At 39.1% G+C, this 22,500-nt stretch overlaps 1 protein-coding gene across 4 annotated transcripts in view; it reads right to left on the minus strand.

The window, feature by feature from the left end:
• fstl5 (follistatin-like 5) overlaps nt 1-22,500 on the minus strand; it is a 465,215-nt gene that overhangs the window by 371,104 nt on the left and 71,611 nt on the right. For 2 of the 4 annotated variants that reach the window (XM_061891749.1, XM_061891745.1), the window contains exon 2: nt 16,705-16,844. In XM_061891749.1, coding sequence (XP_061747733.1) covers nt 16,705-16,839 — 135 coding nt within the window. In that variant the 5' untranslated portion in view covers nt 16,840-16,844. Of the gene's footprint in view, nt 1-16,704; nt 16,850-22,500 lie in introns of all 4 variants that reach the window. The other 2 variants (XM_061891746.1, XM_061891747.1) reach the window with 1 other exon arrangement.

Consider the following 22,500-nt stretch of genomic DNA (forward strand, 5'->3'; position numbering starts at 1 on the left):
TATGCAAAGCGAAAGCCATTCATCAACAACACCCAGGAACCCCGCCGGCTTCACTATCCATCTAAGATGGACTGATGCAAAGTGGAAAAGTGTTCTGTTGTCTGACGAGTCCACATTTCAAATTATATTTAGAAACTGTGGACGTGTTTTTCTACGGAACAAAGAGGAAAAATAACAAACCGGATTGTTATAGGCGCAAAGTTCAAAAGCTAGCATGTGTGATGGTATGGGGGTGTATTAGTGCCCGAGGCATGGGTAACTTACACATCTTTGAAGGCACCATTAATGCGTATGAATGTTCCAATGCTGAAAATGAAGTGAAATGCTTACAGAATGTAGTAGGAATTTAAGAATAGTTTCAATGTTGGAAAGGTTTGAATTTTGAAGACTTTGAATTTTCCAGGAAAATCGGAATTTGGTTCGGAACTTGGGAAAGTGTTAGTTTGAACGTCCAGGATGAGTGGAATGTGTTGATGTTGGAACGGGTTGAATTGGTTGAAAAATGTGGGATTTGGGCAACTTGGAAAAATGTCCCGTTCTTTTCCTGGAAATTTGGGAATTTGGGGAAAAGCAGGATTTTTTTTGGAAAATGATTAGAATATCCTGAATGAGCTGAATTGGTTGGTGTTGAAATTGTTTAAGTCGGTCATGAAATGTTGAACAGTTTTTGATTGAGAAATTCATGGAAATTCGGTAGAAACGGGATTTTTTGGAGTTCCTTGACCAACTTGTTTTTGTCCTGAAAATGAGGAATGTTTTGACGGTGGAACGGTTGAAATGGGTTGAAAAATGTGAAAGTATTACTCGAACTTAAGGCTGGAAATAGTTTACCATTTTTCCACATTCAACTCATTTCCAGGAATTTTTGTTTTTTTGGCAAACTATTTCCAGCCTTAAGTTCGAATACTCCTTTTACATTTTTAAGCCCATTTCAGCCGTTCTGCCGTCAAAACACTCCTCATTTTTAGGCCAAAAAACAAGTTGGTCAAGGAACTAGAAAAAATCACGGTTCTACCGAAATTCCACAAATTTCTCAATCAAAAACTGTTACTAATTCAACATTTCATGACCAATTTAAACAATTTCAACACCAACCAATTCAGTTCATTCAGGACATTCTAATCATTTCCCAAAAAATCCTGCTTTTCCTCAAATTCCCAAATTTCCAGGAAGTGCTGATTGAAAATAATCTGACATTTTTCCAAGTTGCACAATTCCCACATTTTTGTTTGCCAAAAAAACAAAAATTCCTGGAAATGAGTTGAATGTGGAAAAATGGTAAACTATTTCCAGCCTTAAGTTTGAATAATACTTTCACATCTTTCAACCCATTTCAACCGTTCCACCGTCAAAACACTTATTTTTAGGACAAAAAACAAGTTGGTCAAGGAAATACAAAAAATCCTGGTTATACCGAATTTCCATGAATTTCTCAATCAAAAACTGTTACTAATTCAACATTTCATGACCGAGTTAAACAATTTCAACACCAACCAATTCAGTTCATTCAGGACATTCTAATCAGTCTCCAAAAAATCCTGCTTTTCCCCAAATTCCCAAATTTCGAGGAAGTTCCCATTGAAAATAATCGGACATTTTTCCAAATTGCACAATTCCTACATTTTTCAACCTATTCAAACCATTCCAACATAAAAACATTCCACTCATCTTGGACATTCAAACTACCATTTTTACACATTCAACTCAGTTCCAGGATTTTTTTTTTTAGGCAGTTTGAATGTCCAGGATGAGTGGAATGTGTTGATGTTGGAATGGTTTGAATTGGTTGAAAAATATGGGAATTGTGCAACTTGGAAAAATGTCCGATTATTTTCAATGGGAACTTCTTGGAAATTTAGGAATTTGGGGAAAAGCAGGATTTTTTGAAAAATGAATAGAATGTCCTGAATGAACTGAATTGGTTGGTGTTGAAATTGTTTAAAATCGGTCATGAAATGTTGAATAAGTAACAGTTTTTGATTGACAAATTCCTGGAAATTCGGTATTACCAGGATTTTTTCTATTTCCTTGACCAAATTGTTTTTTGGCCTGAATATGAGGACTGTTTTGACAGTAGAACGGTTGAAAAATGTGAAAGTAGTATTCAAACTTAAGGGTGGAAATAGTTTGCCAAAAAAACGAAAATTCCTGGAAATGAGTTGAATGTGGAAAAATAGTAGTTTGAATGTCCAAGATGAGTGGAATGTGTTGATGTTGGAATGGTTTGAAATGGTTGAAAATGTGGGAATTGTGCAACTTCGAAAATGTCCCATTCATTTCAATGGGAACTTCCTGAAAATTTGGGAATTTGGGGAAAAGCTGGATTTTTTGCAAAATTATTAGAATGTCCTGAATGAACTGAATTGGTTGGTGTTGAAATTGTTTAACTCGGTCAAGAAATGTTGAATTATTAACAGTTTTTGATTGAGAAATTCATGGAAATTCGGTAGAACCGGGATTTTTTTGAGTTCCTTGACCATCTTGTTTTTGTCCTAAAAATGAGGAATGTTTTGACGGTGGAACGGTTGAAATGGGTTGAAAAATGTGAAAGTATTATTTGAACTTAAGGTTGGAAATAGTTTGCCAAAAAACTGGAATTCCTGTAAATGTGTTGAATGTGGAAAAATGGTAGTTTGAATGTCCAAGATGAGTGGAATGTGTTGATGTTGGAATGGTTTGAATTGGTTAAAAAATATGGGAATTGTGCAACTTGGAAAAATGTCCGATTATTTTCAATGGGAAATTCCTGGAAATTTGGGAATTTGGGGAAAAGCAAGATTTTTTGGAAAATGATCAGGAGCTGAATTGGTTGATTTTGGAATTGTTTAAATCTGTCAAGAAATGTTGAATTAGTAACAGTTTTTATTTGAGAAATTCCTGGAATTTTTGGTAAAACTGGGATTTATTCAAGTTCCTTGACCAACTTGTTTTTTGTCCTGAATATGAGGAGTGTTTTGACGGTGGAACGTTTGAATTTGTTTGAAAAATGTGAAAGGAGTAGACGAACTTAAGAAGGGTGGAAATAGGAAATTTGTTGAATATGGAAAAATGAATGTCCAGGATGAGTGAAATGTGTTGACGGTGGAATTGTTAGAAATATTTGAAAAATTTGGCAAATGTGGAAGTTTTAAAAATGGCCAATTCATTTTGAATGGGGAAAATGCCAAAAATAAAAAATAAATGATATATGGGAAATCTGGGAATTTTTTTTAGAATTGTTGAAATAAAGCACACAATTCTTGAACAAACTGAATATTTTGAAGTTGGAACAGTCCAAATAACATTAAACATTTGGGAATTGATTTCTGTCAGAGTTATTTGGTGTCGAACCCCAAGATGCAGAGATGGAGGCAGGCATTGGAAATGAAGACATTATATAATATAAATAATAGAACAAGAACAAACAAAAAGTACGCATGTGGGCGGAATAACAAACTAAGGGAGCTAGCACTGGAAGCTAGAAAACAAAAAGGAACTTTAGCATGGAAGCTAGAGGATAGCAAACAGAAAAACTGGAAATAACTAATGGCTAAAAAAAAACAGCTTACCGCTACGACGACCAGGACAAGATGTAGCACGACAGGTAATAGCTGAAATGATGCCAGACACGACAGGTAGCAAAGACACAAGAGTGACATGAGGCAACGACAATACAATACAATGATCCAGCCACTGACACAAGACAAAGGAGGTACAAATAGGAGCGGGCTGATTGGCAACGGGTGTGGCCAGATGCCAATCAGCCGTAGCTGAGGGGGAACACAGCACTCAGGGAACAAGACAGGAAGCTGACAAATTAAGAGCACTTGACAGGAACTAAAATACACAGGAAACAGACAAATGCAGAGGAAAAAACTAAAACATAGACAAAACGTAATAGAAAAAAAGTGGGCATTTCGGGAAAAGCGGGATTTTTTGGGAAAATGGTAAAAAAAAAACTTGAATGGTCGAATGAGTTGAAATGGTTGTTTGAATTTTTCAAATCGGTAAAGAAATGTTGACATATTAAATTGTTGAATTGAAAAATGGTATTACGGAATTCCTGGTATTACGGGAAAACCGGGAATTTTTCCGGTTCAAAATAACTTTTTTTTTGGTCCTGATTTTGCAGAATGTTTTGACGGTACAACGGCTGAAGTGGGTTACAAAATGTTGAAGGAGTAGTCGCCAGAAAAAGGGTGGAAATAGGGTAAGGAACACCAGGAATTCTGGAATACCCTGGATTTTTTTTCTTTTTACTTTAAAAATTAGTTTGAATTTCCAGGATAAGTTGAATGTGTTGAAGGTATAATGGTTTGAATAGGTTGAAAACTGTTGAAAGTTTGAAAAATGGCCAATTCATTTTGAATGGGGAAAATGTCCCGGAAAACCTAGAATTCTGGGAAATGTGGGAATTTTTGGTATTTTGTCCAGGGAAATCCTGCGATTCCCAAATAGGCTCAACAGTTTGAAGTTGGAACGGTTTGAATCGGGTAAAAAATGTGAAAGGTAAAGCGCGCCAAAATCTGGACGAGAAGAAGAAGAAAAAACATGTGTAAATGTTTTGGAGCCCATCTCTGCCCTTCGCAAGGGACCCTCTTTGAAACACAATCTTTCGAAATGATTGCTGCATAATACACTATACTTTTTTGTGTGGTCCAATCCCTTGAACGCTCTGTTCCATAGTAAAGCTTCACCGTCAACTTTCGGGAATGTAAACAATGAAACACCGGCTGTGTTTGTGTTTGCCGCAATACACCGCTTCCCACCTACAGCTTTCTTCTTTGATGTCTCCATTATTCATTGAAATAATTGCAAAAGATTCAGCAACACAGTAGTCCAGAATACTGTGGAATTATGCGATGAAAACAGACGACTTATAGCTGGGAACGATGCTGGAAAAAAAAAAACCTCTACAATGTGTGACGTCAGCAGGATACTTCGGCCGTATCGGCATGTGTTATGTTAATATTTCATCATTGATATATAAACTATCAGACTGCGTGGTCGGTAGTAGTGGGTTTCAGTAGGCCTTTAATTTTATTATTTTATGGCCTTTTAAGTGCCCAATTGAATTTGTGATATACTATATTACAGAGGTCACCAACCTTTTTGAAACCAAGAGCTACTTCTTGGGTACTGATTAATGCGAAGGGCTACCAGTTTGATACACACTTAAATAAATTGCCAGAAATAGCCAATTTGCTCAATTTACCTTTAACTCTATGTTATTATTAATAATTATTGCTATTTATCTTTGTGGAAACACCGATCATCTTAATGATTTCTCCCAATAAATATATATAGAAACATAAATGTTTAAAAAAAAAATGGGTATTTCTGTCTGTCATTCTGTCGTACATTTTTTTTCCTTCTATGAAACATTTTTTGGAGAGAATAAATGATGAAAAAAACACTTAATTGAACGGTTTAAAAAATGAGAAAACACGAAAAAAAAATGAAAATTTAATTTTGAAACATAGTTTATCTTCAAATTCGACTCTTTAAAATTCAAAAATCTACCGAAAAAAAGGAGAAAAAATAGCTAATTTTAAACTTTTTGAAAAATTAAAAAAAATATTTATGGAACATCATTAGTAATTTTTCCTGATTAAGATTAATTTTAGAATTTTGATGAGATGTTTTAAATAGGTTAAAATCCAATCTGCACTTTGTTAGAATATAAAACAAATTGGACCAAGCTATATTAAAGACAAATCATTATTTCTTCTAGATTTTCCAGAACAAAAATTTTAAAACAAATTCACAAGACTTTGAAATAAGATTTTAATTTGATTCTACAGATTTTCTAGATTTTTCAGAATATTTTTATTTTTATTTTAATCATAATAAGTTGGATAGGTTGATTGGCAACACTAAATTGGCCCTAGTGTGTGAATGTGAGTGTGAATGTTGTCTGTCTGTCTGTGTTGGCCCTGCGATGAGGTGGCGACTTGTCCAGGGTGTACCCCGCCTTCTGCCCGATTGTAGCTGACATAGGCGCCAACGCCCCCCACGACCCCAAAAGGGAATAAGCGGTAGAAAATGGATGGATGGATGGAAGTTGGAATAAATATTTCACAAATATTCTTTGTTGAAAAAACCAAAGCTACAATGAATAATTAAATTAAAATGTATTTATTATTCCTTACAATAAAAAAAAAAAAAAAAACTTCAACATTGGTTTAAATTGTCAGGAAAGAAGAGGAAGGAATTTAAAAGCTAAAAAGGTATATGTGTTTAAAAATCCTAAAATCATTTTTAAGGTTGTATTTTTTCTCTAAAATTGTCTTTCTGAAAGTTATAAGAAGCAAAGTAAAAAAATAAATGAATTTATTTAAACAAGTGAAGACCAAGTCTTTAAAATATTTTCTTGGATTTTCAAATTCTATTTGAGTTTTGTCTCTCTTGGAATTAAAAATGTCCAGCAAAGCGAGACCAGCTTGCTAGTAAATAAATAGAACTTAAAAAATAGAAGCAGCTCACTGGTAAGTGCTGCTATTTGAGCTATTTTTAGAACAAACCAGCGGGCAACTAATCGGGTCCTTACGGGCGACCTGGTGCCCGCGGGCACCGGGTTGGTGACCCCTGTTTTGGAGCATTCACACTATAATAAAAAAAGTATTTGATGGTGTAACATTATTAAAAAGTGTTACAAATAGGATGAAAGTAAACTGCAGTAACTTCAGTTTTCGGACTGCTTTTAATTCCAGCCTTGATTCTAATCCCTTCATGTCACCCCCTCCCCCCACTCAGCCCCCGTTAATCTGGATTTGCCGTGAAGCCGAGCCAAAGTGGGACGGAGCGCCTGGGCTTTGCACGTCTCTCTTGGCCTCCATTTTGTTTGTGTTGACGTCACACTGTCATTTTGTCCCTGCAGCATTTCCTACTAAGCCAGCACACAACACGCAGTACCAATCATAATATATCATTGGTGCAGGAATTGGGTTTCTCCTGAAAAAAACTCACTTAGGCCCGTTTGCTCGTCCCATCCGTCCATCCATTTCTACCGCGTATTCCCTTTTGGGTTCGCGGGGGGCGCTGGCGCCTGTCTCAGCTACAATCGGGCGGAAGGCAGCGTACACCCTGGACAAGTCGCCACCTCATATGGATCTTTATCTAGATAGATAGTACTAGATAGATAGTACTTTATTAATTCCTTCAGGAGAGTTCCTTCAGGAAAATTAAAAGAATCTGCCATTTCTCTGACTTTGTGGATTGTTCACAGTCATCTGAGTTATTTTGAATTATTACTTAGGCTAGGATGGCTTTTTAAAAAATCACAACTTGCATACAAATCCCGAGAAGTGTCGTTAAAAAAAAAATGAACGTCTTGAAATATGTTTTAGTACGTGCAATCAATTAATCAGTTATGTCTTCCATCCATCCATCAATCATCTTCTGCTTATGCGAGGTCGGGTCGCGGGGGCAGCAGCCTAAGCAGGGAAGCCCAGACTTCCCTCTCCCAAGCCACTTCGTCTAGCTCTTCCCGGGGGATCCCGAGGCGTTCCCAGGCCAGCCGGGAGACATAGTCTTCCCAACGTGTCCTGGGTCTTCCCCGTGGCCTCCTACCGGTTGGACGGGCCCTAAAAACCTCCCTAGGGAGGCGTTCGGGTGGCATCCTGACCAGGTGCCCGAACCACCTCATCTGGCTCCTCTCGATGTGGAGGAGCAGCGGCTTTACTTTGAGTTCCTCCCGGATGGCAGAGCTTCTCACCCTATCTCTAAGGGAGAGCCCCGCCACACGGCGGAGGAAACTCATTTCGGCCGCTTGTACCCGTGATCTTATCCTTTCGGTCATGACCCAAAGCCCATGACCATAGGTGAGGATGGGAACGTAGATCGACCGATAAATTGAGAGCTTCGCCTTCCGGCTCAGCTCCTTCTTCACCACAACGGATCGGTACAACGTCCGCATTACTGAAGACGCCGCACCGATGGCACCGAGATCGCCGCCTGTCGATCTCACGATCTACTCTTCCCCCACTCGTGAACAAGACTCCTAGGTACTTGAACTCCTCCACTTGGGGCAGGTTCTCCTCCCCAACCCGGAGATGGCACTCCACCCTTTTCCGGGCGAGAACCATGGACTCGGACTTGGAGGTGCTGATTCTCATACCGGTCGCTTCACACTCGGCTGCGAACCGATCCAGTGAGAGCTGAAGATCCCGGCCAGATGAAGCCATCAGGACTACATCATCTGCAAAAAGCAGAGACCTAATCCTGCGGCCACCAAACCGGAACCCCTCAACGCCTTGACTGCGCCTAGAAGTTCGGTCCATAAAAGTTATGAACAGAATCGGTGACAAAGGACAGCCTTGGCGGAGTCCAACCCTCACTGGAAACGTGTCCGACTTACTGCCGGCAATGCGGACCAAGCTCTGACACTGATCATACAAGGAGCGGACCGCCACAATAAGACAGTCCGATACCCCATACTCTCTGTTCACTCCCCACAGGACTTCCCGAGGGACACGGTCGAATGCCTTCTCCAAGTCCACAAAGCACTTGTAGACTGGTTGGGCAAACTCCCATGCACCCTCAAGAACCCTGACGAGAGTATAGAGCTGGTCCACAGTTCTACGCCCAGGACGAAAACCAGACTGCTCCTCCTGAATCCGAGGTTCGACTATCCGGCGTAGCCTCCTCTTCAGTACACCTGAATAAACCTTACCAGGAAGGCTGAGGAGTGTGATCCGACGAAAGTTTGAACACAACCTCCGGTCCACCTTCTTAAAGAGAGGGACCACTACCCCGGGCTACCAATCCAGAGGTATCACCCCTGATGTCCACACGATGCTGCAGAGTCTTGTCAACCAAGACAGCCCCACAGCATCCAGAGCCTTAAGGAACTCCGGGCAGATCTCATCCACCCCTAGGGTCTTGCCACCGAGGAGCTTTTTAACTACCTCAGCAACCTCAGCCCCAGAAATAAGAGAGTCCACCACAGATTCACCAGGCACTGCTTCCTCATAGGAGGACGTGTTGGTGGGATTGAGGAGGTCTTCAAAGTATTCCTTCCACCTATCCACAACATCCGCAGTTGAGGTCAGCAGAACACCATCCGCACCATACACGGTGTTGACAGTGCACTGTTTACCCTTCCTGAGGCGGCGGATGTATCCCGATATAACCTAAAAATATTGAGATATTTAAAAATAGCCGTATCGCCCAGGCCTACTTATGAGGCTACTTTTCGATTTCTCACAGAAGAGAAGTCAAACATGTTCCTTCCCATAAGCGGATGGGAGTGATGAAAAAGCAGTTTTCTCCAAGCCGGATGTTTCTGCCTTTGATGGATTGGGGATGAGCGATGGCTCTGATATTACGTGTGACGGGAGAACAAAAGAGTTGTTTGTTAGCACAACAAAGCCGTACGTCCCTCAGCAGCATTCCCTCAAAGTCCAGTTATTGTTAGAAATGATCAACATTCTTCAACATATTCATCTTCTTCATTCTTCATTTGTGTTGACGGACAAGCGTCCCAAACGTCTCTGCAGGCCCGCAGATGAAAAAACTCTTTCAGCCGTGAAGAGTCAAATGTGGACATTTTTCACCGAACACTTGCAATTTTCCCTCCGTCTGGTCTGACAGGCGAGTAGAATAATGAACACCAGGCTCTTAGTAATCATATCAGCAATGACAGGAGGAATGAGATACAATAATAATACTTTTATTTAAATAATAATGCATTAAGATGTATATAAAAAAACAATTCACTTTGATGACAGAGCTTATTTAAACCTACAGACTGCAGAGTGTTTACTTGTGTGTGATATCATGTGCGATACAAGCAGTCCTGCATCATGTTTACTTGTGTGTGATATCATGTGAGATACAAGCAGTCCTGCAGCATGTTTACTTGTGTGTGATATCATGTGCGATAGTCCCGCAGCATGTTTACTTATGTGTGATATCATGTCCGATAAAAGCAGTCCTGCAGAGTGTTTACTTGTGTGTGATATCATGTGAGATACAAGCAGTCCCGCATCATGTTGACTTGTGTGTGATATCATGTGAGATACAAGCAGTCCCGCATCATGTTGACTTGTGTGTGATATCATGTGAGATACAAGCAGTCCCGCATCATGTTTACTTGTGTGTGATATCATGTGTGATACAAGCAGTCCCGCATCATGTTTACTTGTGTGTGATATCATGTCCAATAAAAGCAGTCCTGCAGCATGTTTACTTGTGTGTGATATCATGTGCGATACAAGCAAACCCGCTGCATGTTTTTCCCCAAATTCCCAGGAAGTTTCCATTGAAATGAATGGGACATTTTTCAAAGTTGCACAATTCCCACATTTTTCAACCATTTCAAACCATTCCAACATCAACACATTCCACTCATCTCGGAAATTCAAACTACCATTTTTCCACATTCAACAAATTTCCAAGAATTCCCGTTTTTATGTAACCTATTTCCACCATTAAATTCGACAACTGATTTCAGATGTTTTGAACCCATTTCAACCATTCCATCGTCAAAACACTCATATTCAGGACAAAAAAACAAGTTGGTTGAAGAACTAAAGAAAATCCCAGTTTTCCGGAAAATCCAGGTATTTGTTAATTAAAAAACGCAACTAATTTACCATTTCTTGACCGATTTATACAATTCCAACACAACCAATTCAGCTCATTCAGGAAATGTATTTGTCTAATCATTTAAAAAAAAAATCTTGCGTTACCCAAAATTCCCAATTTTCCAGGAAATTTCCATTGAAATTAAATGGGACATTTTTTTAAAGTTGCACAATTCCCACATTTTTCAACCATTTCAAACCATTCCAACATCAACACATTCCACTCATCTTGGACTTTCAAACTACCATTTTTCCACAGTCAACAAATTTCCAGGAATTCCCGTTTTTTGGTCAACTATTTCCACTCTCAAATTCGACTACTCCTTTCAAATTTTTTTAACCCATTTCAACCATTCCACTGTCAAAATACTCACATTCAGGACAAAAAACAAATTGGTTAAAGAACTAGAAAAATTCCCGTTTTTACCAAAATTCCAGGAATTTATTAATTAAAAACTGTTACTAATTCAACATTTCTTGACCGATTTTAAACAATTCCAACATCAACCAATTCAGTTCATTCTTGTTTCTAGCCATTAAAAAAAATTCCCAAATTTTCACTAAGTGTCCATTGAAATGAATGGCACATTTTTCCAAGTTGCACAATTCCCACATTTTTCAACCAATTCAAACCATTCCAACATCAACACATTCCACTCATCTTGGACATTCAAACTACTATTTTTCCACATTCAACAAATTTCCAGGAATTCCTGTTTTCCTTAGCTTATTTCTACACTTAAGTTTGACTACTCCTTTCAGATTTTTTAACCTATTTCAACTGTTCCACCGTCAAAACACTCATATTCAGGACAAAAAAACAAGTTGGTTGAAAAACTAGAAAAAATCTCAGCTTTCCCGAAATTCCAGGAATTTCTTAATCAAAAACTGTTACTAATTTAACATTTCTTGACCGATTATAAACAATTCCAACACCAACCAATTCAGTTCATTCATGTTCTTAGCCATTAAAAAAATTCCCAAATTTTCAGGAAGTTTTCATTGAAATGAATGGGACATTTTTCCAAGTTGCACAATTCCCACATTTTTCAACCATTTCAAACCATTCCAACATCAACAAATTCTACTCATCTTGGACATTCAAACTACTATTTTTCCACATTCAACACATTTCCAAGAATTCCCGTTTTTTGGTAATCTATTTCCACCCTTAATTTCGACTACTGATTTCAGTTTTTTTTAACCCATTTCAACCATTCCCCTGTCAAAACACTCCTCATATTCAGGACAAAAATTAACTTGGTCAAAGAACTAGAAAAATTCCCGTTTTTACCGAAATTCCAGGAATTTCTTAATTAACAACTGTTACTAATTCAACATTTCTTGACCGATTTTAAACAATTCCAAAACCAATCATTCATGTTCCTAGCCAGTAAAAAAAATTCCCAAATTTTCAGTAAGTTTCCATTGAAATGAATGGGACATTTTTCAAAGTTGCACAATTCCCACATTTTTCAACCATTTCAAACCATTCCAACATCAACAAATTCCACTCATCTTGGACATTCAAACTACCATGTTTTCACATTCAACTAATTTCCAAGAATTCCCGTTTTTTGGTAACCTATTTCCACCCTTAAATTCGACTACTGATTTCAGATTATTTTTAACCCATTTCAACTGTTCCACTGACAAAACACTCCTCATATTTAGGACAAAAAAAACAAGTTGGTTGAATAACTAAAAGAAAATCCCAGTTTTCTCGAAATTCCAGTAATATTTTACTTAAAAACTGTTACTAATTTAACATTTCTTGACCGATTTTAAACAATTTCAACACCAACCAATTCAGTTCATTCATGTTCTTAGCTATTAAAATTTTTTTTCCAAATTTTCAGGAAGTTTACATTGAAATGAATGGGAAATTTTTCCAGGTTGCACAATTCCCACATTTTCCAACCACTTAAAACCATTCCAACATCAACACATTCCACTCATCTTGGACATCCAAACTACCATTTTTCCACATTCAACAAATTTCCAAGATTTACCGTTTTTTGGTAACCTATTTCCACCCTCAAATTTGACTACTGATTTTAGATTTTCTAACCCATTTTAACCGTTCCACCGTCAAAACACTCATATTCAGGACAAAAAAACAAGTTGGTTGAAAAACTAGAAAAAATCTCAGTTTTCCCAAAATTCCAGGAATTTCTTACTTAAAAACTGTTACTAATTCAACATTTCTTGACCGATTTTAAACAAACCCAACACCAAACAATTCAGTTAATTCGTGTTTCTAGCCATTAAATTTTTTTTCCAAATTTTCAGGAAGTTTCCATTGAAATGAATGGGACATTTTCCCAAGTTGCACAATTCCCACATTTTTCAACCAATTCAAACCATTCCAACATCAACAAATTCCACTCATCTTGGACATTCAAACTACCATTTTTCCACATTCAACAAATTTCCAAGATTTACCGTTTTTTGGTAACCTATTTCCACCCTCAAATTTGACTACTGATTTTAGATTTTTTAACCCATTTTAACCGTTCCACCGTCAAAACACTCATATTCAGGACAAAAAAACAAGTTGGTTGAAGGACTAAAGAAAATCCCAGTTTTCCTGAAAATCCAGGAATCTGTTAATTAAAAACCGCAACTAATTTACCATTTTTTGACCGATTTAAACAATTCCAACACAACCAATTCAGCTCATTCAGGAAATGTATGTGTCTAATCATTTTTCCAAGTTGCACAATTCCTACATTTTTCAACCAATTTAAACCATTCCAACATCAACACATTCCAATCATCTTGGACTTTCAAATTACTATTTTTCCACATTCACCAAATTTCCTCAAATTCCCGTTTTTTGGTAACCTATTTCCACCCTTAAATTCGAATACTGATTTCGGATTTTTTTAACCCATTTTAACCATTCCACCGTCAAAACACTCATATTCAGGACAAAAAAACAAGTTGGTTGAAAAACTAGAAAAAATCTCAGTTTTCCCGAAATTCCAGGAATTTCTTACTTAAAAACTGTTACTAATTCAACATTTCTTGACCGATTTTAAACAATTCCAACACCAAACAATTCAGTTAATTCGTGTTTCTAGCCATTAATTTTTTTTCCAAATTTTCAGGAAGTTTCCATTGAAATGAATGGGACATTTTCACAAGTTGCACAATTCCCACATTTTTCAACCAATTCAAACCATTCCAACATCAACACATTCCACTCATCTTGGACATTCAAACTACCCTTTTTCCACATTCAACAAATTTCCAAGATTTACCGTTTTTTGGTAACCTATTTCCACCCTCAAATTTGACTACTGATTTTAGATTTTTTAACCCATTTAACCGTTCCACCGTCAAAACACTCATATTTAGGACAAAAAAAACAAGTTGGTTGAAAAACTAGAAAAAATCTCAGTTTTCCCGAAATTCCAGGAATTTTTTACTTAAAAACTGTTACTAATTCAACATTTCTTGACCGATTTTAAACAATTCCAAAACCACTCATTCATGTTCCTAGCCAGTAAAAAAAAAATCCCAAATTTTCAGTAAGTTTCCATTGAAATGAATGGGACATTTTTCAAAGTTGCACAATTCCCACATTTTTCAACCATTTCAAACCATTCCAACATCAACAAATTCCACTCATCTTGGACATTCAAACTACCATGTTTTCACATTCAACTAATTTCCAAGAATTCCCGTTTTTTGGTAACCTATTTCCACCCTTAAATTCGACTACTGATTTCAGATTATTTTTAAACCATTTCAACTGTTCCAATGACAAAACACTCCTCATATTTAGGACAAAAAAAACAAGTTGGTTGAATAACTAAAAGAAAATCCCAGTTTTCTCGAAATTCCAGTAATATCTTACTTAAAAACTGTTACTAATTTAACATTTCTTGACCGATTTTAAACAATTTCAACACCAACCAATTCAGTTCATTCATGTTCTTAGCTATTAAATTTTTTTTTCCAAATTTTCAGGAAGTTAACATTGAAATGAATGGGAAATTTTTCCAGGTTGCACAATTCCCACATTTTTCAACCATTTAAAACCATTCCAACATCAACACATTCCACTCATCTTCGACATTCAAACTACCATTTTTCCACATTCAACAAATTTCCAAGATTTACCGTTTTTTGGTAACCTATTTCCACCCTCAAATTTGACTACTGATTTTAGATTTTTTAACCCATTTTAACCGTTCCACCGTGAAAACACTCATATTCAGGACAAAAAAACAAGTTGGTTGAAAAACTAGAAAAAAATCTCAGTTTTCCCGAAATTCCAGGAATTTCTTACTTAAAAACTGTTACTAATTCAACATTTCTTGACCGATTTTAAACAAATCCAACACCAAACAATTCAGTTAATTCGTGTTTCTAGCCATTCAATTTGTTTTCCAAATTTTCAGGAAGTTTCCATTGAAATGAATGGGACATTTTTCCAAGTTGCACAATTCCCACATTTTTCAACCAATTCAAACCATTCCAACATCAACACATTCCACTCATCATGGACATTCAAACTACCATTTTTCCACATTCAACAAATTTCCAAGATTTACCGTTTTTTGGTAACCTATTTCCACCTTCAAATTTGACTACTGATTTTAGATTTTTTAACCCATTTTAACCGTTCCACCGTCAAAACACTCCTCATATTCAGGACAAAAAAACAAGTTGGTTGAAGAACTAAAGAAAATCCCAGTTTTCCTGAAAATCCAGGAATCTGTTAATTAAAAACCGCAACTAATTTACCATTTTTTGACCGATTTAAACAATTCCAACACAACCAATTCAGCTCATTCAGGAAATGTATGTGTCTAATCATTTTTCCAAGTTGCACAATTCCTACATTTTTCAACCAATTTAAACCATTCCAACATCAACACATTCCACTCATCTTGGACTTTCAAATTACTATTTTTCCACATTCACCAAATTTCCTCAAATTCCCGTTTTTTGGTAACCTATTTCCACCCTTAAATTCGAATACTGATTTCAGATTTTTTTAACCCATTTTAACCGTTCCACCGTCAAAACACTCATATTCAGGACAAAAAAAAAAGTTGGTTGAAAAACTAGAAAAAATCTCAGTTTTCCCGAAATTCCAGGAATGTCTTACTTAAAAACTGTTACTAATTCAACATTTCTTGACCGATTTTAAACAATTCCAACACCAAACAATTCAGTTAATTCGTGTTTCTAGCCATTAAATTTTTTTTCCAAATTTTCAGGAAGTTTCCATTGAAATGAATGGGACATTTTCCCAAGTTGCACAATTCCCACATTTTTCAACCAATTCAAACCATTCCAACATCAACACATTCCACTCATCTTGGACATTCAAACTACCCTTTTTCCAGGAATTTTTTACTTAAAAACTGTTACTAATTCAACATTTCTTGACCGATTTTAAACAATTCCAAAACCACTCATTCATGTTCCTAGCCATTAAAAAAAATTCCCAAATTTTCAAGAAGTTTCCATTGAAATGAATGGGACATTTTTCCAAGTTGCACTATTTCCACATTTTTCAACTATTTCAAACTATTCCAACATCAACACATTCCATTCATCTTTGACATTCAAACTACCATGTTTTCACATTCAACAAATTTCCAAGAATTCCCGTTTTTTGGTAGCCTATTTCCACCCTTAAATTCGACTACTTATTTCAGATTTTAGGACAAAACACTCATATTTAGGACAAAAAAAAAACAAGTTGGTTGAAGAACTAAAAGAAAATCACAGTTTTCTCGAAATTCCAGGAATATCTTACTTAAAAACTGTTACTAATTCAACATTTCTTGAACGATTTTAAACGATTCCAACACCAACCAATTCAGCTCATTCATGTTCTTAACCATTAACAAAAATTCTTAAATTTTCAGGAAGTTTCCATTGAAATAAATGGAACATTTTTCCAAGTTGCACAATTCCCACATTTTTCAACCATTTCAACATCATCCAGGACATTCAAACTAACACTTTCCCAAGTTCCAAACCAAAATCCCGGTTTTCCTGTAAATTCAACATTCAAACTATTCTTGCATTCACACTACATTCTGTCAGCATTTCACTCCAACATTCACATGCAATTCCTTGTTGAAAAACAAACAAATAAAAGCAATACCTTATGTCTGATTCTCAAGACGGGCTGATAGGGCGGCGACAACAACCCCTCATCGGCGGGCTTCCCGTCGGCGCCCAGTGCCGCCACCGCCGCCATCAAGAAGGCCGTGTATCGCCACCATCTTGCAGTCGCCATCGCCGCTGTCCTGGCCGAACACAAACACGACGGTGAAGATGCTGGAATTCATTTTAAAATCAGACTATCAATACAGCCTCCAGATTGCATCTCCTCTGAAACAATTAAGAGAAGACAGACGTCACCAGGAGACAAAGAGACGGCCAATTAAGACAATTAAAGTCAAGCCTGCGACTTAATTAGGCTCTCACTCAAGACGTCTCGCGAGCAAACATGTTTATTCATACCCGCAGTCGGAGAAGTCGCTTTCAACTTGCGCTCGCCTAACGGCTCAATTATTCATCTTCTGGAGTAAAAAAAAAAATATCTCTGCAAAAAAGGAAGGGGGAGTGAAGCGAAATAAAAGAAATCACCCCAAAAAAACTAAAAAAAACCACACTTGTCGGAAATGTGGATTTGCCGGGAAAAACACCGACGCGGTATTAAAAAGCTGATGTAAAGCCGAATTGTGAAGTGAATTATATTTATATAGCGCTTTTCTCTAGCGACTCAAAGCGCTTTACATAGTGGAACCCAATCTCGAAATTACATTTAAACCAGTGTGGGTGGCACTGGGAGCAGGTGGGTGAAGTGTCTTGCCCAAGGACACGACGGCAGTGACTAGGATGGCAGAAGCGGGGATCGAACCTGGAACCCTCAGGTCCCTGGCACCGCCACTCTACCAACCAAACTATACCACCCCTAAAAGTATGCAGGGGCTGTTTTGTTTTGATGTTTTCCTTTTTAAAACCATTACGGGGTCCCTAAGTTTTGGTGAATGTTAAGGTCCCGGGGACCCAAAAGAGGGACCCAGTCATAAAAGTGAAGTGAATTATATTTATATAGCTCTTTTCTCTAGTGACTCAAAGCGCTTTACATAGTGGAACCCAATATCGAAATTACATTTAAACCAGTGTGGGTGGCACTGGGAGCAGGTGGGTAAAGTGTCTTGCCCAAGGACACGACGGCAGTGACTAGGATGGCAGAAGCGGGAATCGAACCCGGAACCCTCAAGTCCCTGGCACCGCCACTCTACCAACCAAACTATACCACCCCTAAAAGTATGCAGGGGCTGTTTTGTTTTGATGTTTTCCTTTTTAAAACCATTACGGGGCCCCTAAGTTTTGGTGAATGTTAAGGTCCCGGGGACCCAAAAGAGGGTCTCAGTCATAAAAGTGAAGTGAATTATATTTATATAGCGCTTTTCTCTAGTGACTCAAAGCGCTTTACATAGTGGAACCCAATATCTAAGTTACATTTAGACCAGTGTGGGTGGCACTGGGAGCAGGTGGGTAAAGTGTCTTGCCCAAGGACACAATGGCAGTGAATAGGATGGCGGAAGCGGGGATCGAACCCGGAACCCTCAAGTCCCTGGCACCGCCACTCTACCAACCAAACTATACCACCCCTAAAAGTATGCAGGGGCTGTTTTGTTTATGTTAAGGTCCCGGGGACCCAAAAGAGGGTCCCAGTCATAAAAGTGAAGTGAATTATATTTATATAGCGCTTTTCTCTAGTGACTCAAAGCGCTTTACATAGTGAAACCCGATATCTAAGTTACATTTAAACCAGTATGGGTGGCACTGGGAGCAGGTGGGTAAAGTGTCTTGCCCAAGGACACAATGGCAGTGATTAGGATGGCAGAAGCGGGAATCGAACCTGCAACCCTCAAGTCCCTGGCACCGCCACTCTACCAACCAAACTATACCACCCCTAAAAGTATGCAGGGGGCTGTTTTGTTTTGATGTTTTCCTTTTTAAAACCATTACGGGGCCCCTAAGTTTTGGTGAATGTTAAAGTTCCGGGGACCCAAAAGAGGGTCCGAATCATAAAAGTGAAGTGAATTATATTTATATAGCGCTTTTCTCTAGCGACTCAAAGCGCTTTACATAGTGGAACCCAATATCTAAGTTACATTTAAACCAGTGTGGGTGGCACCAGGAGCAGGTGGGTAAAGTGTCTTGCCCAAGGACACAACGGCAGTGACTAGGATGGCAGAAGCGGGGATCGAACCCGGAACCCTCAAGTCCCTGGCACCGCCACTCTACCAACCAAACTATACCACCCCTAAAAGTATGCAGGGGCTGTTTTGTTTATGTTAAGGTCCCAGTCATAAAAGTGAAGTGAATTATATTTATATAGCGCTTTTCTCTAGTGACTCAAAGCGCTTTACATAGTGAAACCCAATATCTAAGTTATATTTAAACCAGTGTGGGTGGCACTGGGAGCAGGTGGGTAAAGTGTCTTGCCCAAGGACACGACGGCAGTGACTAGGATGGCAGAAGCGGGAATCAAACCCGGAACCCTCAAGTCCCTGGCACCGCCACTCTACCAACCAAACTATACCACCCCTAAAAGTATGCAGGGGCTGTTTTGTTTTGATGTTTTCCTTTTTAAAACCATTACGGGGCCCCTAAGTTTTGGTGAATGTTAAGGTCCCGGGGACCCAAAAGAGGGTCCCGGTCATAAAAGTGAAGTGAATTATATTTATATAGCGCTTTTCTCTAGTGACTCAAAGCGCTTTACATAGTGGAACCCAATATCTAAGTTACATTTAAACCAGTGTGGGTGGCACTGGGAGCAGGTGGGTGAAGTGTCTTGCCCAAGGACACGACGGCAGTGACTAGGATGGCGGAAGAGGGAATCGAACCCGGAACCCTCAAGTCCCTGGCACCGCCACTCTACCAACCAAACTATACCACCCCTAAAAGTATGCAGGGGCTGTTTTGTTTATGTTAAGGTCCCGGGGACCCAAAAGAGGGTCCCAGTCATAAAAGTGAAGTGAATTATATTTATATAGCGCTTTTCTCTAGTGACTCAAAGCGCTTTACATAGTGGAACCCAATATCGAAATTACATTTAAATCAGTGTGGGTGGCACTGGGAGCAGGTGGGTAAAGTGTCTTGCCCAAGGACACGACGGCAGTGACTAGGATGGCAGAAGCGGGAATCGAACCCGGAACCCTCAAGTCCCTGGCACCGCCACTCTACCAACCAAACTATACCACCCCTAAAAGTATGCAGGGGCTGTTTTGTTTATGTTAAGGTCCCGGGGACCCAAAAGAGGGTCCCAGTCATAAAAGTGAAGTGAATTATATTTATATAGCGCTTTTCTCTAGTGACTCAAAGCGCTTTACATAGTGGAACCCAATATCTAAGTTACATTTAAACCAGTGTGGGTGGCACTGGGAGCAGGTGGGTAAAGTGTCTTGCCCAAGGACACAACGGCAGTGACTAGGATGGCAGAAGCGGGGATCGAACCTGGAACCCTCAAGTCCCTGGCACCGCCACTCTACCAACCAAACTATACCACCCCTAAAAGTATGCAGGGGCTGTTTTGTTTATGTTAAGGTCCCAGTCATAAAAGTGAAGTGAATTATATTTATATAGCGCTTTTCTCTAGTGACTCAAAGCGCTTTACATAGTGAAACCCAATATCTAAGTTACATTTAAACCAGTGTGGGTGGCACTGGGAGCAGGTGGGTAAAGTGTCTTGCCCAAGGACACGACGGCAGTGACTAGGATGGCAGAAGCGGGAATCAAACCCGGAACCCTTAAGTCCCTGGCACCGCCACTCTACCAACCAAACTATACCACCCCTAAAAGTATGCAGGGGCTGTTTTGTTTTGATGTTTTCCTTTTTAAAACCATTACGGGGCCCCTAAGTTTTGGTGAATGTTAAGGTCCCGGGGACCCAAAAGAGGGTCCCGGTCATAAAAGTGAAGTGAATTATATTTATATAGCGCTTTTCTCTAGGGACTCAAAGCGCTTTACATAGTGGAACCCAATATCTAAGTTACATTTAAACCAGTGTGGGTGGCACTGGGAGCAGGTGGGTGAAGTGTCTTGCCCAAGGACACGACGGCAGTGACTAGGATGGCGGAAGAGGGAATCGAACCCGGAACCCTCAAGTCCCTGGCACCGCCACTCTACCAACCAAACTATACCACCCCTAAAAGTATGCAGGGGCTGTTTTGTTTATGTTAAGGTCCCGGGGACCCAAAAGAGGGTCCCAGTCATAAAAGTGAAGTGAATTATATTTATATAGCGCTTTTCTCTAGTGACTCAAAGCGCTTTACATAGTGGAACCCAATATCGAAATTACATTTAAATCAGTGTGGGTGGCACTGGGAGCAGGTGGGTAAAGTGTCTTGCCCAAGGACACGACGGCAGTGACTAGGATGGCAGAAGCGGGAATCGAACCCGGAACCCTCAAGTCCCTGGCACCGCCACTCTACCAACCAAACTATACCACCCCTAAAAGTATGCAGGGGCTGTTTTGTTTATGTTAAGGTCCCAGTCATAAAAGTGAAGTGAATTATATTTATATAGCGCTTTTCTCTAGTGACTCAAAGCGCTTTACATAGTGAAACCCAATATCTAAGTTACATTTAAACCAGTGTGGGTGGCACTGGGAGCAGGTGGGTAAAGTGTCTTGCCCAAGGACACGACGGCAGTGACTAGGATGGCAGAAGCGGGGATCGAACCTGGAACCCTCAAGTCCCTGGCACCGCCACTCTACCAACCAAACTATACCACCCCTAAAAGCATGCAGGGGCTGTTTTGTTTTGATGTTTTCCTTTTTAAAACCATTACGGGGCCCCTAAGTTTTGGTGAATGTTAAAGTCCCGGGGACCCAAAAGAGGGTCCCAGTCATAAAAGTGAAGTGAATTATATTTATATAGCGCTTTTCTCAAGTTACTCAAAGCACTTTACATAGTGAAACCCAATATTTAAGTTACATTTAAACCAGTGTGGGTGGCACTGGGAGCAGGTGGGTAAAGTGTCTTGCCCAAGGACACGACAGCAGTGACTAGGATGGCAGAAGCGGGAATCGAACCTGGAACCCTCAAGTCCCTGGCACCGCCACTCTACCAACCAAACTATACCACCCCTAAAAGTATGCAGGGGCTGTTTTGTTTTGATGTTTTCCTTTTTAAAACCATTACGGGGCCCCTAAGTTTTGGTGAATGTTAAGGTCCCGGGGACCCAAAAGAGGGTCCCAGTCATAAAAGTGAAGTGAATTATATTTATATAGCGCTTTTCTCTAGTGACTCAAAGCGCTTTACATAGTGGAACCCAATATCTAAGTTACATTTAAACCAGTGTGGGTGGATCTGGGAGCAGGTGGGTAAAGTGTCTTGCCCAAGGACACAACGGCAGTGACTAGGATGGCGGAAGAGGGGATCGAACCTGCAACCCTCAAGTTGCTGGCACGGCCGCTCTACCAACCGAGCTATACCGCCCCAATTGAAACATATTTATTTTCACAGGTGCAAATAATGACTGTAATACATCACCAAACTGTTTACTATAGTACAGAGATTTTTGTATTGTAATATGAGACATAATGACTTTCAGGTGCATATACACACATACACATAAATATATATATATGCATACACACACACACACACACACACACACACACACACACACACATACAGTGGGGCAAAAAATTGTGCAAGTTCTCCCACTTCAAATGATGACAGAGGTCTGTAATTTTCATCATAGGTACACTTCAACTGTGAGAGACAGAATGTGAAAAAAAAAAAAATCCAGGAATTCACATTGTAGGATTTTTAAAGAATTTATTTGTAAATTATGGTGGAAAATAAGTATTTGGTCAACCATTCAAAGCTCTCACTGATGGAAGGAGGTTTTAGCTCAAAATCTCACAATA

Source organism: Nerophis ophidion, linkage group LG29 (genome assembly GCF_033978795.1).
Source record: "Nerophis ophidion isolate RoL-2023_Sa linkage group LG29, RoL_Noph_v1.0, whole genome shotgun sequence".
NCBI classification, from domain to species: Eukaryota; Metazoa; Chordata; class Actinopteri; order Syngnathiformes; family Syngnathidae; genus Nerophis; species Nerophis ophidion.